General features: G+C 36.8%; 1 protein-coding gene across 2 annotated transcripts in view; it reads left to right on the plus strand.

Moving 5' to 3' along the window:
* Positions 1 to 759: 759 nt before the first annotated feature.
* The window catches only part of LOC129261072 (coiled-coil domain-containing protein 22 homolog), a 31616-nt gene continuing 17614 nt past the window's right edge, over positions 760 to 14761 (plus strand). The window contains exons 1-5 of one of the 2 annotated variants that reach the window (XM_054899104.2): positions 760 to 1054; positions 4943 to 5114; positions 7153 to 7285; positions 8354 to 8481; positions 13407 to 13491. In XM_054899104.2, coding sequence (XP_054755079.1) covers positions 1005 to 1054; positions 4943 to 5114; positions 7153 to 7285; positions 8354 to 8481; positions 13407 to 13491 — 568 coding nt within the window. In that variant the 5' untranslated portion in view covers positions 760 to 1004. The remainder of the gene's footprint in view (positions 1055 to 4942; positions 5115 to 7152; positions 7286 to 8353; positions 8482 to 13406; positions 13492 to 14761) is intronic. The other variant, XM_064099266.1, reaches the window with a different exon arrangement.

The following is a 14761-nucleotide window of genomic DNA, read 5'->3' on the forward strand; positions in this document are numbered from 1 at the left end:
CCTAAACACGTAATTTCCATATTCTGAAAATGCACCCCTTAACAAGTATTGGCGTGTGAAACCCTACCCTTAACAAGTATTGGAAACAAAACGATACTCTTGGCAAATATTCCCTGAAATGAACCCCTAAACAAGTACAGGAAGGTTTTATTTTTACGGATCCTTCGGTCGTCGGCTTTACCTTATTTGGTTTAGTTCGACCCCACACACCTCGCGCAAATCGGACTCTAAACACGAAGTGTTGGGGCAAAATGGACATCCTTTATAAAACATTTTGATTTTGTTTATCATTCCCGCAAATTTGACCCTAAACACGTAATTTTCCTAGCGAAATAGACACCCTTTTTTCATTATTTTTGTGTTTTTGACACCCTTATCACGTTACGTACGTAACGTGCCCTATCGTGAAAAGGACATCCTTATTACGTGTTTTTTTGGTCGCGCATGGTATCCACTCGTCAATGTAAGTGGCCCCCCCCGGGGCTGAAACTTGATATACTTAACGCTCAATAATATCAGCCTATATTGAGCAAGATGTGTATATTTTCGAAGCATAATGCGAGCGAAAATTTTATATAGTAACATATGAAAGTCTTTTTTGTCTAAGTCTTCCCCTCTTTTTTCTCCTCCCCTTTTGCTCCGCCAATAGGAGGGGGGGGGCCGGGGGGCGCTCGCTCCTCTGGATCCGCGTAGTATTGTTATAAATGCACATCTAGTTAATGCATACAGCATTTCCAATTATTTGAAAGCAGGATAAAAGAGCATTGTAGATTAAATGCCTTGCTCACGAGCATAGGTGCCGGGGGCTTGGGATTGAACCTCGGACTTTCCATATCATATATAGCCAAGCGCCTTCTTATTATGCGTCGGGCTTTATGAAACACCCACCGGATCAGGTGACCACAGGCACGTGACCACATCCTTCGTGTAGAAATACGTGACAGAACTTCACGGTTAGACTGTCTAAAAATTTGGTATTTCTTCCCTTTTCAGCCAATATTGTCATGGAGGAGGTGGATAATATTATCATACACACATTCAGAGAAATCGGATGGTAAGTGATCCTTAAATATTGCCGATCTTCGACTGATTTGATGTCCAGAGAGTGAGAGATGGATTTGTGTTTCTCAAATCTAACGTTAGGCCTCGGTCCTCGGGGGTGTGTACGATGCGGATCAGACGGAGGTCGGAGCGCCACACAGTCAGTGGGCCAGAATGAGTTGAAAGTGCGCCAAAATTATATTTTTACTTCAACATGTTGATTTAGGGAAATTTGGGGCGTAGAATCGACTGAACATAATTTAAAGCCGATATGACGTCACTTTGATACCAAATTTTGATTAGCTAGGTCCTACTTAAAATAAAAGTAAAACCACTCATTCAAGGAACAAGGTAGAACCAGTAGTACTTAGAGGCGCACGGCCAATATGGGAGACTCTCTCCAATAGGTGAGACAATCTCCCACATTGGAGACTTGCTTTGCAAAAGGACAAAAGAAACAACACCAACAAAAGCATGATTTTTTCCACCCAAAATTTTGTCTCACTGAGGTCAGAAGCCCATTTGTTTTGTGTGTGATTGACAACAAAAATCCTTATCAAAACAAAAGTAGACGGTGAATATTTAAAGTAGACGGTGAAAAGGGGTAATTTTTTATGAGGAATCTGCTTATCCCATTTTTATTTGCCGCCAAGGTAATCCTTTTGCAGCAAATGTAAACAAAGGAAATTGGACTCCAAAACTGGAGACTGTCTCTGAAATTGGATACCCAAATTCTTTACAAAAGTCTCTGATATTGGAGATAATCTCCCACATTGGAGACAGTCTCCAATATTGGCCGTGCGCCTCTACTGTAGAAAGCTGGCAGCCGTCTGTTTCGAGGAGTTTTTCAACATTTTTTTTTTTTTTTATTTCTCCTCGTACACAGGCGGCTCGCTATCGTGCAGCCACCATTAGGGGGGGAACAATGCAAAATCCCCCCGACGGGGCACATCGATTTTTATCTTTATTTCATAAAAATATTGAAAAAGAATTAAACCAAAATAGAGATTATTATTCCGTTTTGGCCTGAAATGCACCAAAACGGGGAAAAATAAATTTTAAAGGGGAAAAACAGTGACTTACTTCGGCTGTCACGCAACTTCACTTCCCCGTTTTATCCGAGCTTAAGTACATAAACATAGGGCCATTGAGTCCCCTGTACAGATCGCGCTAGAACTTCGGTCTCTGTATTTGGTGAGTGGAGCCAACGTAGTTCAGCGGAACAACCAACATAACAGAGACCGAAGCTTTTGGTCTACTTAAAACCTATCTTATCTGTGATTGTGAAATGACAAATTACGTTAAACAATTTGCAGTACCGCCAATATAAACTTTGTGTTATGTGTTACTTTGTGCTTGACCAGAGTGAATGTTGGTTTATGCTTCTCACATGCCTAAAAAGTGTGTATGAGATCCTGAAAATAATTTTATGGCATCAAAATGATTATTTATAGATTTAAAAAATACTTAAAAATCTGAAAAATATTAAACGTGCTTTATCAAGCGGTGTAGACTTGGGTTTAACGCAGAGTATATAACACCACAAATTTTTTACTATGAGGAGGGTTTTTGGCTGAAATTATTCTACAAGTAACTCTGGACATGCTGGAAGAGGGGCGGGTAGCCCTTATATGCGTTATCAACCTTTATTTTGTTTGCATTATGCCCGGACTTCATGTCATTTTCATGGAATGGAAGGGGAAGCGTCCTAGCCGTGCAAAAATGAACGGCAATTTGCACCCCACACGGTCCGCTGCGATGACTGCGCGGTATAAAAATGACCGTTTTTTAAAGAGGTACTGCTATTACTACTAACTACTACTACTACTACTACTAACTACTACTACTATACTACTACTATTACGGCTCTAACATGAAAACGGGCAGCTAAATTTGGTATCGACTTAAAGCTTTAGACATCTGGCAAAATGATGATGATAAAATTTAACCCGAAATCCACGGAAATCCAAAAGTTTTTAATGTAAATGCAAAAAAACATGGTTTATCCGTCTATTTCGAAGAATAATTATCCTATAAACCTCCTGAAACGTGTCTTTTATCTACTTTGAACCCTTTCACACGAAAAAAGAATATATCAGGATTATGTGGGTGCCATTTCAGATTCCTACATGAAAAACCTCCTGTGAAATGGCTTATTTTTCAAATAAGTTGTCATATACGCGCCATTTTGCAAAATGTCACATTTTACGATTTGAGATAGGAAATTAACAACCTTTATGCAAATTCCCGAATGGAATATTTTGCAAAAATGTATTCTTCAAAGTGTTGTCTTTCAGCCGGGCATGACAAAAATTAAAAATCTGAAATTGCCCAAAATGACTTTTGGCGCACTTTTGTTTCGCCCCGGCCCACTGTGCGCTGCGCCGACGGTATGCTGTGCTGTGGTATATACCTCCTCCCAATCACAATATCCCAAGCATTTTGGGGTGTGGGGGTGTTTGGACACTTTGGATTTGGAATTTTGGCATTATCCTGGTTTAAGTCACCACTCCATTCAATGCCGTTCATTTCGTCAGCGGCGGTGACTTCTTTCCTCTCCCATTGACTTTGTACACAACAAGCGCACACACACTGACACACAGGAGAAGAGAGGTGACTTATTTCAGGAACTGGAAAATTATCCTGTCTTTCTTTGGTGATTTGGTTAAGATATTTTCATATAAAACAATGACGTGGTTGTAGGTAGACTATATCATTTTGAAATGTGTGTAATCAAAGTGAGTTTGAGTAGGAATTTTGAGTTTAGAGTGAAATCTCATTTCCCCACGTACTAGATTGAAATAAAAAAATCTTGGCAAGTGAGCGTCCGGATAATAGAGAGATCCAGATAAGGGGAGGCCGGATAAGAGAGGTCGGACTGTATTTGATTTGTGACATCATATGCGAGCAGCATTCCTAAATACATAGCAAAAAATGAATGAAATGTCAATTTCTCAGAAAATTGAAATGGTTTTTATTGTACCTTTTGTATATCAGTTGATGAATAATTTCACATTCATTCATTAAAAGAAAACAAAGATAAGGTCATCAGGAGCCATTAAAAATGAACTTCATGCTTTTTATATTACATAACATATGGGGCAGCTGCTCGTTTATGATGTCACAAATCCAAAACTTAAAATTCTAATAACTTTCTTAATCTTGAACAGATTTTCCTCAAACTTTCGCCAATATTTTGTAATTTTTCTGCTATTTTTACAACATGCTTTTCTTTATGGTGAACTTCCCCTTTAAATACTGGTACAAAAAATTGATAAAACAAACTTATTAATTTTTACAAAATATACCAAATTGCTGTATAATGATTGTCAGGACACACAACCGGCCTGTCCGGACATGTAACAACTGGGTACTGTTGTTAGTGTTACGTGAAGAAGAAAAGAAATAGAATTGTGTCATTATTTAGATTTTGTCAGGCTTTGGTAACATGGACATGATGGATCAGCATTGTTGACTGAGAAATATCGCAAGTTACATAGCCCCCTACCTAGGTTACCTCTTGTATTTTATACTGTATTTTCCAAGACTAAAAAGAATTTTGTCAGACTACTCTCGATAGATATGATGGATCTAAATTATGTTTTCTTATCTTGTGGACAGAGGAATTTGTGTGCTGTTATTTAGTTTTGCTCATATTTTAGCTCTGACATCATGTGTGCTCATTCTTTACAAGAAAATTTCCAAGAAAAGTTTATTTTCAGAATACAGATTTTGTTTATTACTCTGAATCACTGAATCTTAAGAATACTTGTGTCAAGATAATTTTCAGAACATAGCCCCTGCTTGGTTCTCTGTAGAAACATGTCAGAAAAATGAACCTAGAATGCATTCAATTTCAAAGAAAATAATAATATTTGTTTATTTTCTCTTTATCATTCAGTGATCTTGATGAGGAGGTTGTGACCCTGCGTCAGTTTACACCTGAGCTTGTTGTTGAAGCATCAGTAAGATGTTTGAGATTGATAGACACCAATACAAACCTTCCTCATACATTACCTCCTGGAATGTCGGCTAGATTCAGGCTTGGTACTGACCTTGCGAATGCACTACAGGTATGCACCCATTGAAAACCAAGATCATCTTCAGACTTATGGCTCGTTTGCTATCAGCCAATATTGCATGATTTCAGTAGCTTTTTTCTAAGCTTGTAGATGTAACTTGCCAGTGAGGGCTTTGAACTCGGTCTCCTTATCTGTATAGACCTGTACGCACATTCTAAATTACAAATTTGTTTTTGCGACATTGATCTGGGGAGTGTTTCATCAACATTTTTGTCTGACAAGTTGTCAGATCTGACATCTTTCCTTGATTCTGATTGGCTGAGAGACACTGTTACTATGGTAACTGTCGGATAAAACAGGACTTGTCGGATAAAACGTCTGACAAGTCCTTTCATGAAACGCTCCCCAGGCAACATCTTTTTGTGATTAATAATGTGTTGTGTTCTTTACATAATGTCTTGCTTCTCACTTTTCTATGGATTTCCTTCACTATACCAAAAAAAAGAGACAAAAAAACAAAGACGTGCAACTATGGTAAATTTTCCATTATTGTGATTACTACTACTACTACTACTACTACTACTGCTACTACTACTACTGCTACTACTGCTACTACTGCTACTACTGCTACTACTGCTACTACTGCTACTTCTACTACTACTACTACTACTACAACTACTACCACTGGTGCTACTACTGCTACTACTGCTACTACTGCTACTACTGCTTCTACTGCTACTACTGCTACTACTGCTACTACTGCTTCTACTGCTTCTACTGCTTCTACTGCTTCTACTGCTTCTACTGCTTCTACTGCTTCTACTGCTTCTACTGCTTCTACTGCTTCTACTGCTTCTTCTGCTTCTTCTGCTTCTTCTGCTTCTTCTGCTTCTTCTGCTTATTCTGCTTCTTCTGCTTCTTCTGCTTCTTCTGCTTCTTCTGCTTCTTCTGCTTCTTCTTCTGCTTCTGCTTCTGCTTCTTCTGCTTCTTCTGCTTCTTCTGCTTCTGCTTCTGCTTCTTCTGCTTCTTCTGCTTCTTCTGCTTCTTCTTCTGCTTCTGCTTCTGCTTCTTCTGCTTCTACTGCTTCTTCTGCTTCTTCTGCTTCTTCTGCTTCTTCTGCTTCTGCTTCTGCTTCTTCTGCTTCTTCTGCTTCTTCTGCTTCTTCTGCTTCTTCTGCTTCTTCTTCTGCTTCTGCTTCTGCTTCTGCTTCTGCTTCTGCTTCTACTTCTACTTCTACTTCTACTTCTACTTCTACTTCTACTTCTACTTCTACTTCTACTTCTACTACTACTTCTACTTCTACTACTACTTCTACTACTACAACTACTACCACTGGTGCTGCTGCTAATATTAACAATAGTAGTACCGGTAGAAGTAGTAGTAATGATAATTTTGATTGCAATCGGCCGCTAAGCCGTTACCATGGTACTATGTAAATGATAATGTTACGATACAGTCATGTACCTTAAAAGCTTTGTGACCTGCTATAAAAAGGATAATTCAGAATAGAATGTAAATATCAGTTCATAATTTTAAAAATGTAAGCAATTCATAATAGAATAAAAAAGAGATGAAACTTACAAAGCTAAATATATAAAAATAACCACATTCTTTAGCAAATGAAGATGACTTTCAGTTTAGGAAGCAATCACAAAATGAGTTGACATGTAGCAGTTTCCAACAAAATAATGACCACCCAAGTGTTCTGTACAAATTGAAAAAAAAAGAAGCATTTTTTCACTTGACCAGTCCTTTCTCAAGCTTTAAGTGATGCATGTTTAATACCATTAGTGCGTATCTGTGTTAATATTTAGTGTGTAAGTAGTTACATGTAGCTTTCAGTGTAATATGCTTAATTGACAATGTCACAATAGCCATATCTTTTTATATGAAGTAGTGCCATCTTCAGTTATCAACTATGGAAATACTAGATGTACATGTATGTTTCCTTTGACAGGAAACTATTTACATCCTGTGCTTGATAAATTTATTATGATAACACTAACAAAATGGAAAGAATATCTTTGATGATCCTTCCTTTTATTTTTGTAATTTTATCATTGAATAAAAATACTGAATTTAATTTCAGTCTCTTGGTTTCCGTGGGGACATGGGTTACCAGACGTTCCTGTATCCCAACGAGGCTGATATCCGTCGGCTGATGATGTTCCTAGTTGAGAAGCTACCAAAGGAATCAGTAACTAGCACTGATGAGCCACAAGGTATGGAAACAAAACAAATGAATGATTGAAAAATATGAAACTATAACTACTCTAAAGCATCATACAGTAGTCTAGTTGTTCTGACTCTAAGCCTTTTAAACAGAGGGTCAAGGCGATAATTTCCTTCAGCTAGGGATTTATCCACATTGTGCTACACTCAACCCAGGTGAGGGAGATACGTGTAAATTAGGACCTGACAGGGGCCTGTTGCATAAAACTTTTTACCTGAGAATACTAATTTACCGGAGTTTTCTCAGGTAAAAAGTTTTATGCAACTGGCTGCAGGATTTATTCAAATAAGTATTTTTCCTTCATGGATGATCAATACATTTTAGTCATGAGGTTTCTAGACAATTTATAATTTTTGGACTTGAATGAAAGGAAATGAATAGAGTAATATCACAAGAGACTTTTCTGTGTGTGTGTGTGTGTGTGGGGGGGGGGGGGGTGGCGTTTCAGCATTGGGATATGTAGCTGTGGTGCATGATAAAATACACGTATCCATAGTTCAAATTTGGTGGGAATTGTTTGGTGGTGGTATAAGGTGTGACCACATGGACACATACTCAACCTTATACATTATACAGTATGCTTGTCAATTGACACAGGCCTATTTGCCCGATTTCAATGGGGCTAAATTTGGAATTTGTGATGTTATACTCTGGTCCACCAATTTATGTAACATTTGATGTGCACTGTAGAGGGTTTTCATCATCCAATACTGGAATATGGTCATACAAATCGTATTCCATACAAAATATTATTATTAAAAGTAGGATGATGCAGAGCATTGATTTCTCCCCCAAATACTGTCAGTTTAATTCAAGTGATGGTTTGATTTAGCGGTTACATTGTGTGGTTTCTTTCTTGAATTTGGAACTGGACAGTTATGAACCCCAAGTGGAAAGATTCAATTCACTCTCCAAAATGTAAAGATAAGAATAAATGTTACTGAAATGGAGACAAAATTCATTTTTCTTTTAAAGCCATATTCAAATAGTGGATGGGGGCAGTGATGGCTTGAAGTTTCAATGTGGAAGTATCTTGATTCATTGATTTATACTCAAGGAACTTCTGCTATGCTGAGCCGTCGGATATCATCAGAGATTGCACGTCAGTTACAGAGTCCTTGGGTCCCTCCGCCTTGTAAGAGACGTTCCATCCGATGGGTCGGACCAAAAGAATGGCATAAAGAGGTGAGATGGGTTCAACAAAATACACTGAAAATTAATAAAAATCATAGAACAATAAATTGTAAGATATGATATAATGATGTGTCAATTCTTACCGATCTTGCTGAGGTAACTTGGGGAAAGGAGTTGAAATCTTGTTTGATCAAATCCAAAAATCAAAATCAGACTTCCGAGATACACACACACGATGCGAAGAAATGCTTCGAAGTGGAGCGAACTACTCGAGATGGAAGCTCAACACACAAACGTGTGACGATATCGCGAACATGAACTAGCTTGCCAGAATCGTGAATCATGAAGCAGGGTGCGACATAAGCGCTTGCCCGATTGCCCGGGGCAAGTAAATGTTAGAGTCGGGCAAGTGTTTTGAAGCAAAGACAAAAACTGCTTGCCCGAATCGGGCAAGCAAAATTCTCCTATGGAAATTATATTTTAGAAAGATTCCCCATATTTCACCATCAAAATATAGAAAAGAATAAGAGACAAAAAAAAAAGCAATGTCATTAATTTCTTTTTTCGAATTGCAAAATTTGCGCCATTTTCTGCAATAAACACACAGCTCAGAGACGTACACACACACACACAGAATCAATGGCAGTCTAGCATACCTAGCTAGCTAGCGCCTATAGTCCACGCAGCCGATGTATGTAGTTAAATTTCTACTGAGTACGGTGCTGCACGAACCGAAGTTTGCTCTGGAAGAAATCTCCCACAGAACTGTCAAAATTCACATTTCTTACCAATGAAAATTCTTGTAGTGTCCATATTTCCTAAAAATTGGGGGTAGCTCTGTCATTTGTAAGCAGTAAAAGGAGAAATTTTCACTTCTGTTATGCTTCAAAAAGATCAGGTTTCGAATGATCGTCTGTATCGCACACACTGAAATACATTGTTTGACAGTCCCACATATGCATTTGTGTGTATGTTGATAAACATGGTTTCTTTCGCAACTATTTTTTTTAGCCAAGGAAATTGATAAATTTTCTTCTTTATTTATGACTGGATAGTTTGAGCTTTCTTCCTCTCTATTTTCTTTCTTTCTGCCTATCTTTCCTTTTTTTGAATCTCTCTTTATATATATTTCTTTAAATTTCCTTCCTTTTGTTCATTTTTGTCTCACCTGCATAGCAGAGTGAGACTATAGGCGCCGCTTTTCCGACGGCGGCGGCGGCGGCGGCGGCGTCAACACCAAATCTTAACCTGAGGTTAAGTTTTTGAAATGACAGCATAACTTAAAAAGTATATGGACCTAGTTCATGAAACTTGGCCATAAGGTTAATCAAGTATTACTGAACATCCTGCCTGAGTTTCATGTCACATGACCAAGGTCAAAGGTCATTTAGGGTCAATGAACTTAGACCATGTTGGGGGAATTAACATCAAAATCTTAACCTAAGGTTAAGTTTTTGAAATGTCATCATAACTTAGAAAATATATGGACCTAGTTCATGAAACTTATACATGTATAAGGTTAATCAAGTATCACTGAACATCCTGCATGAGTTTCACATCACATGACCAAGGTCAAAGGTCATTTAGGGTCAATGAACTTTGGCCGAATTGGGGGTATCTGTTGAATTACCATCATAACTTTGAAAGTTTATGGATCTGATTCATGAAACTTGGACATAATAGTAATCAAGTATTACTGAACATCCTGTGCAAGTTTCAGGTCACATGATCAAGGTCAAAGGTCATTTAGGGTCAATGAACTTTGGCCAAATTGGGGTATTTGTTGAATTACAGCCATAAATTTGAAAGTGTGTTGGTCTAGTTCATAAAACTTGGACATAATAGTAATCAAGTATCACTGAACATCCTGTGCGAGTTTCAGGTCACATGATCAAGGTCAAAGGTCATGTAAGGTCAAAGAACTTTGGCCACGTTGGGGGTATTTGTTGAATTGCCATCATATCTCTATAAGTGTATTGGTCTAGTTCATAAAACGTGGAAATAAGAGTAACCAAGTATCACTGAACATCTTGTGCGAGTTATAGTAGTTTTCAAAATCAGCACTGCTGCTATATTGAATCGCGTGATGCAGGTGAGACGGCCAGAGGCATTCCACTTGTTTCTGTTACTATAGCTGTCTTTCTTTTTGTCATTCATTCATTTCTTTCTTTCTTTTTTTTCTTTCTTCCTTCCATCCAACCTTTGTTTACCTATTTCTTTAATCCTTCCTTCTTTTTCCCCTTCCGTTCCTTCTTTCTTACTGTCTTCCTTCCGTCCATCAATTCTTTACCTTTTCTTCCTGTCTTTTCTCCTTCCTTACTTTCTTCATCCCTTTCATTCTTTCTTTTCTTTCTTTATTTCTTTCTTTCCTTCATTCCTTCCTTTCTTTTTGTCTTTCATTCTTTCTTTCACCTTTCTTTATTTCTGTCTTTCGTTCTTTTGATCTTTCTTTTTTTCCATCCATCCTTTCTTTTCTTCCTTATTTTTTCTTTCTTCCTTTGATCTCTTTCTTTCCTTCATTCCTTCCTTCACTTCTTTCTGTCTTTCGTTCTATCTTTTTTTTTCCTTCCATCTATCCTTATACCTTTCCTTTTTTCTTATCTTCCTTCTTTCCTTTCTCTCGTTTTCTTTCTTTCTCTTTTCCTTCCTTCCATCAATCCTTTATCTTTTCTTTTTCTCTTTTCTTTCTTCCTTTCTTCCTTTTTACCTTTTTTCCTTTTTACCTTTTTTCTTTCTTTTTCTTTTTTTATTCGTTCCTTTCTTTCTTTCCTTTCTCTTCCCCTCAGTTTTTTTTATATTTTTTTTCTTTCCTTCTTTATTTCTTTCGTTCTTTCTTTCTGATTTTCTTTTTTTGTCTTTTGTTCTTTTGATCTTTCTTTTTTTTCCATCCATCCTTTCTTTTCTTCCCTATTTTTTCTTTCTGCCTTCCTTCATCTCTTTCCTTCATTTCTTTCTGTCTTTCGTTGTATCTATCTTTTCTTTTTTTCTTCCTTCCATCTATCCTTATACCTTTTCTTTCTTCCTGTTTTCCTTCTTTACTTTCTCTCGTTTCCTTCCTTTCTGTTTACCTTTTTTCTTTCTTTTTTTTCCCTTTTATTCATTCCTTTCTTTCCTTCCTTTCTCTTCCTCTCATTTTTTTTCCCTATTTTTTTTCTTTCTTTTTTCTTTCCATCCTCCTTTCCCTTCTTTCTTCCTTTCTTTCTTTTCATCTTTCTCTTCCCCGCAACCATTCTCTCTCTCTTTCTTTCTTTATTTCTTACTATTCTTTTTTCCTTCCTTTATTTCTTCGTCCTTTCTGTCTTTCTTCTTACTTTTTTTTCTTTCATTCTCTCCCCCTCTCTTATTTTTTTTCTCTGGTTATTTTCAGTGATTTCCCCTTTTTTATTGTGTGTCCTAGTCCCCTCCAAAATATATGGAAAATATATGAGATTAGGAAATTAATTGAAGAGCATATTTACCATATATTTTGTCATGATGTTCAAGATAAAAATCATAAAAAAAAGAAATACAACTACAGGGTACATCAGTAGTCATGTTGAAAAATGTATTTTTAAAGCCGTCAGTGGTATGGTATGTAAAACTATAAGGCTATAACTTGTTTTGAAGCAATAAAACTTTGTTTTGAAGGATTTTTTCGGACAAGTGAAATCTATATTCGGGCAAGTATTTTCCAACTCTTTGAAAATTTACTTGCCCGGCTGGGCAAGTGCTTCAAAAAAGTTATGTAGCACCCTGATGAAGTCCTTAGTACAATAAAAGATTGCACTTTCCCGTTGTAATAATAATTTGTGGTATGATGTAGGTGAACACTGAACAAAAGATGCAAATTTCCAAAAAAAGCTGTAGGAATTACGCTCAGTAAAAGTTGATGTGAAATAGCGAAAATTGTATCCAAAATATCATCCAAAAAGTGACATGACCGCGACTGCGAGATGGAAAACTCAGGAGCACATGTGAAAAGTGAAGGTTTTGTTAAGTTTTTCCATGTGCGATTAAATGTCTGTGATTGGCTCCCCAAAACAATAAGAAAAAACTAAGAAAAACACTGTTGTTGGCTGTCTCCATGGATGAAATAAACGATGTAATGAAGAATGTCTAAAATGTATTTGCAAATGAATGAAGATAAAAGTCGCTACAAAATCTTGTAGGTTTATTACAGGGGTCATCTTTAAGAGGCTCAAACAATAGTCCGTCATCAACCACAAATTTAAATGCCCAAAGTTCCCTGATAGATACATGTAGGGTGGAAAGCGAAAATCAGAAATATGCTTTTATTTCAGCCTGTAAATTGCCAATTTGTCTACTGCCAACTCGTCCACTCCCCACACGGTCTACTTCCATTTAGTCTTAGCCATTCCGTATATCAACATATCATCTAACAACCATTTGGTCCACTTCGTCTAATCACCAGTTTGTCTATGATGACCATTTTATTTTCATTCATTTTGCCCAATTAACACTTAGTCCAATTAGACCAAATGGTATATGGAACTTAATGGGTATTGGTCCAATTTGTTAATATTAGATAAAATGGGGAGTGGACAAAACGCCAATTAGACCATGTGGATAGTGGGCGAACTGATGGTAGACCAAGTGATAGTAGACGAGTTGGCAGTAGACCATTTGAAATTAAACCATTTCAGCCTTGTCTATCATATTTTTGTGGGTTTTTTTTTAATGGGGGGGGGGGGGCGGGAGGGAGCATCCATGTTGTGTCGGTTTCAGGACTAATCAACTGGATCCCATTTCATAATGCATTGTTCTGGTAACAAATTCAGAATTTCTGTAACAAGTTTACTATCAGCCAATTAAATCAAATGATTTCAGTAGCTTTTAACTGTTATTGTAACAAGTTTTATGAATTTGACCCCCAGGTGAACCGTGAGCCTCTTCCAATCTGTACCACCAATACTTTCAAAGATAATCTAATACAAATCCACATTTTTCACTGTTCCATTCCTTGCTTTGATATCCAGGGTGCATTAGGAAGTCATGCCTTTAGGAGTGTTCCTCTTGCCATTCCCACTGGTCTAGCTGACCTTACAAAGCAGATTCCTAAAGGTTTGTCATAACATTTGAGTTTTGTTCATGTAGAGGACGATAGATTGAACATTTCTGTGTTCATGATTAGGGAGAAATTATATTTTTAATACTGTAAGTAACATGAATATTAACAATTCTAGACCAAATTTAAGTTCTTTTTTACTTATTATAAACTAATTGAATTAAGCTAAGCCTATGACAGGTTAAGTGATTTTTATTTTTTATGTGAGTTAGAGAGTTCAGTAAATTTCTGTATTTCATGTCAAATCAAATTGTACGATACAAATATACTATTGGTTTCAAAGACTCATTTCATGAATACTAAGAAATGAATGTGTATAGTTAGAATCAATAAATCAAAATGAAACTATAATTTCAACAGTCAGCAGATGTGTTTTATTTTGATTTATTCTGTTGATATTGCATAATTAGCATAATTTTAGAGGGAGCATATCATTGGCGGTCATCCGACCTGTCATATCACACATATGACAGTGCAAACCCATTTTAGAGAAAACCGACTTCAAAGTTTACTATTAGTTCCACACTTTGTTCCCCAGCCTTACAACATAATTATTGCAAGAAAAATACATGGTTGGAAAGACCAAGACAATTGCTTGACATTGGTTTCTTTATTTTTACACAAAACAAGAATCAGAGAAAATATCGCAAAGAGCTACATGCTTGTATTTTTAGTTTGAGCGATTTAGATTTTCCCTGTAAAAAACACAGGGGAAACAACAACCCTGACTGCAATTTCAATGCGCGTGATCAGTCAAAACGTTTTTACGTCCGAAGTTAATGCAGTGTCTTTACGACAGTTTGGCTGACCGCGTATTTGGATATTAAGTGCGGCAGCTGTTTTTTGATTTGCTACATTACACGTTTCCAATGGGATTTGCGCATTTTATCAACAATCTGTATGGCATCGCAGTGAAAATCCCCACTTATCTTAGAAACTAAAATGAATTGCTGTCTAGAAATTCAAGTATGTATAGAATAGGAATTTTACTTCCAATTTTTGCAAAAATCTCAAATTGATATTTTAAAACCAAAATTGACTGATACGACGGTTCGGATGAACGTCGATGATATACAGGTTTCCTGTGATATACAGGTTTCCTGCAAAACTTTTCTTGATTTAGTTTATAATACAGTAAATATTGCTTTTCATCTCTACATGTATAAGCATCTCTGTAATCTATATTATAATGTATCAGCCTCATTAGTCTCCTATGATTGGTTGGAAGTGTAACAATTTTTAAACCATGCCAACAAATATGAAATA

Source organism: Lytechinus pictus, chromosome 5 (assembly GCF_037042905.1).
Source record: "Lytechinus pictus isolate F3 Inbred chromosome 5, Lp3.0, whole genome shotgun sequence".
NCBI lineage: Eukaryota > Metazoa > Echinodermata > Echinoidea > Temnopleuroida > Toxopneustidae > Lytechinus > Lytechinus pictus.